Source organism: Cherax quadricarinatus, chromosome 7 (genome assembly GCF_038502225.1).
Source record: "Cherax quadricarinatus isolate ZL_2023a chromosome 7, ASM3850222v1, whole genome shotgun sequence".
NCBI classification, from domain to species: Eukaryota; Metazoa; Arthropoda; class Malacostraca; order Decapoda; family Parastacidae; genus Cherax; species Cherax quadricarinatus.
Window position 1 is genome coordinate 58,494,945 of NC_091298.1, and position 3,481 is coordinate 58,498,425.

At 35.9% G+C, this 3,481-nt stretch overlaps 1 protein-coding gene across 1 annotated transcript in view; it reads left to right on the top strand.

The window, feature by feature from the left end:
- Positions 1-3,017, top strand: part of Afg3l2 (AFG3 like matrix AAA peptidase subunit 2) — a 73,610-nt gene extending 70,593 nt beyond the window's left edge. Inside the window, exon 15 of the mRNA XM_070082517.1 lies at positions 2,882-3,017. Within this exon, the coding sequence (XP_069938618.1) occupies positions 2,882-2,890 (9 nt within the window). The 3' untranslated portion in view covers positions 2,891-3,017. The remainder of the gene's footprint in view (positions 1-2,881) is intronic.
- Positions 3,018-3,481: the final 464 nt, after the last annotated feature.

Sequence of the window (3,481 nt, forward strand, 5' to 3'; positions counted from 1 at the left end):
AAGATCTGAACTGCAATGTCAGTACACTTCTGGCAAGACAGTGAATGTGCTTCCTTGTTTTTGAGTCACCCTTCCTCAGTGGGAAACAGCCAGTGTGTTAAAAAAAAAATATACTGTTCATCACAGTTTTAAGCTCACAATAAAAAGAATATTTTCCCCTGAAGATGAATGTATTATGTCTGCCCAGGAATATGATCAATTGAACAGTCTTAGTTTGTATCCTAAGCTATCTTTTCATACACAATGTAGTTGCATAATGACTGATATGCATTCGTTCATGTGTGTAATAAGGAAGATAGCATTAGGTAAATTTTAAAACTCAAAATTAAGTTGACATTAAGTGTTACCCACAAACAATTATTTAAGTAAAATTCCACATAAGTGATAAAAACAATGCCAATGTATCAAGCATGTATTCCTATACTCCAAGAAAACCCCCACAAAAAATCCTGGGTAGCACTTTATTGTTAAGTAAAATTTCATAAATACTATAGAATATATATAATTAAAGTGGATAATGTTGTAAATAGCAACCTTTGGCAACTCACTTGGGTTGTGGTAGGTAGAGTGACGTTAATGGGTCAATAACACCATTACGTATTTATATATGTAAGATACAAGGTTCTCTTCTCCCCAATTTATGCACAATTTATGGCGATTTAATGCAAACAAACATTGCCAAATACACTTCATTACCAAAAACATTACGCAGATGTCTTAAATCATTAATATAACTAAATAAACACTTATCAGGAGCTGCTCAAGATGACTGTTTAAATTTCATGAGTCCATACAAATACTTTATATAAAATTTACATTGCTTCATCTTGCACAATATACAGTACAAGGTCTAGGATTACAAGTCATAGTAGAAACATAAGAATAACATCAACAATGAGCATGTTGCTGACCTTTCACCCCTCTTGAGCATGTAAGCCATAACTGGCTTTAGCTTCATAACACAGTACAATACACTAGTTGCAACCAATTGTCATCGAAGTTAATTTCTTACATGTATCCTAAAATACTGGAAGAAAATGTATACTATAAGTTAAAAAAAGACTTAAGTGATGCATGTTTATATACCATTATGGTATAATTTACATTTATAAGTGGTCATTTAGAGAGGATGGAGAAAAATAGAATGATTTGGAGGGTGTATAAATCTGTAGTGGAGGGGTAGAGGTTGTCCGGAAAGCATGGAGGGGTAAAAGAGGTTTTGTGTGCAAGGGGCCTGGACATGCAGCAGACATATGCGAGTATGTTAGAAGAAGAAGGGTTTTTGGGGCTTGACGAGCTGTTGGAGTGTGAGCAGGGTAATACTTTGTGAAGGGATTCAGGGAAACTGATTAGATGGACGTGAATCCTGGAGGTGGGAAGTACAATGCCTGTTTTGGAGTGACAACTAAACTGTTATGTCATATCTGGGCACCTCTGCAAAGACAGTGATTATCTGTGTATGATGGTGGAAGTGTTTCTTTTTTGGGTCACCCTGCTCAGTGGGAGACTGCCAATGTATTAAAAAAAAAATATGTGGGGTGTATGAAAGAAAAGGTGAATCAAACTAGATGGGGGAAGGGGGTATACTAAAAGTAGGTGTAGTGTTGAGTTCTGTGGAAATTATTTTCTATCAATGGAGGCAAAAGGGCAAATGTAACTGAGTATAATAGTCTTCAAACATTCCAATGAGAAGGTTGATGGTACTGATGTAAACCATTATGCAGAGAATAGGAGTGTAAAAATTAGAAGACTGTGTGTGGGGCAATAAAGGCATAATATAGAGTGAAGGAGGGATTCCTGAGATGACTTGACAACTTAGAAAGAATAAGCAGAGCAGGTTAACCAAGTGAGTGTATAAATCTGGGGTGCAAGGTAGGAAGGGTAGGGTTGTCCAAGGAATGGTCAGAGGTATGAGGTACAAGAGGCTTCGAATTTTAGCAGGCTTGTGTGAACATGTTAGACAAAAGTGCACAGAGACAAGTGCTTTTTAATGGACATGCTGTCAGTGTGTGAGGAGGGTGACTTTTAAGAAGGGATTCTGGGAAACCAGTTAGCTGGACTTGAGGCTTGGAGGTGGGAAGGAGAGTGCCTACACTCCGAAAGAGGGGTGATGATGTTGCAGTCAGAGAGGCTATTCTAATTGTATTATTATTATCAAAAAGAAGCGCTAAGCCACAAGGACTATACAGCGCTGCTATTCTAATTGTAATGTCAGCACATTTCTGGAAAGATGGCAAGGTCACTATACCTTTGTGGAAAATGGCCAATGTACTAAAAAGTAAACAAAAGTATGTGGTTATTTATTTTATATTTATTATACAATACACAAACACAGTTTATTTTCTGATACTGTACACTGACCATTTCCCACCAAGATATGGTGACCCAAGAAAGAAAACATATTCACCATCAATCATTCAATAGCTGTCTTGCCAGAAATGTGTGGACATCATATATATACTGTATGAAACTACACAAAGAAATTTTTTAAACCTCAGTAGAATACAAGCTCGTGTTTATTTATGTGCCTTCCTACCAGGTAAACAAGTTTTTTTTTTTTTCAAGGATGACGAATTTAGTGACTAGTTACATTCATACAGTACCATGTATTCTATCACCTGACTCTGGCACAGTAAACAAGGATAAAAGCTTTGTCATATTCCCACTAAGAGAAATAAAAAATATGCGTGCCTACAGTTAAGTATACCATGGCTCAAATAAAATGAAGAGTTAAAAAGAATTTTGGTAATGGTGTCTTATTCTAAAGATGTGTTGTTCCATCATTAATGCAGAGCTATGAAATCTCTTCATAATTAGTGTATTTACTTATAACTGCAATTCTTTAAGAGTAAACCTACACCTCAATCACATTCTCTTTCAGACTCAATGAGCATCTTAATCTCCACTTGAAAAGTGCAATCCAGAGGAAGGGAAGATCACCTGGGAGACTAACATTCTGGAATTGCATAACATGCCATAGGAAACACTATATAAAACAACCCAGAAGTATTTACAACAGATCATCTCCACCCAGGAAAATGTACACACTATGTAATCTGTATAATATCATGCCTGCAATTATGCATGCAGAAAAATACATGACTGTCTCAGCAATGGTTGCTTAATTTGTCAAAGCACTTTGGCATAGCTGCGAGCTCAGGTACCCGGCTAAAACGTCAAGTACCTTAGTGAGTAAAGACCTTCAACACAATATGACTCACATATGAGGCATGGAATGAATATACTCCTATCACAATATGAGTACATGGGCAAAAGTAGAAAAGAAAATATAATACATAGCAAATAAGTTAAGGAAAAATGCCCAATCCTAAGTAATTCCATTATAACAAAAATTCATAACAACATAGTTAAAAGGAGTTAAAATTCTCAGATATTACCCCCATAACTATAGTAACAATCCACTATTCTTAAAGCTTAGGGGTATATATAACTGAGACCAGTCATAAAGTTATTAAAATAA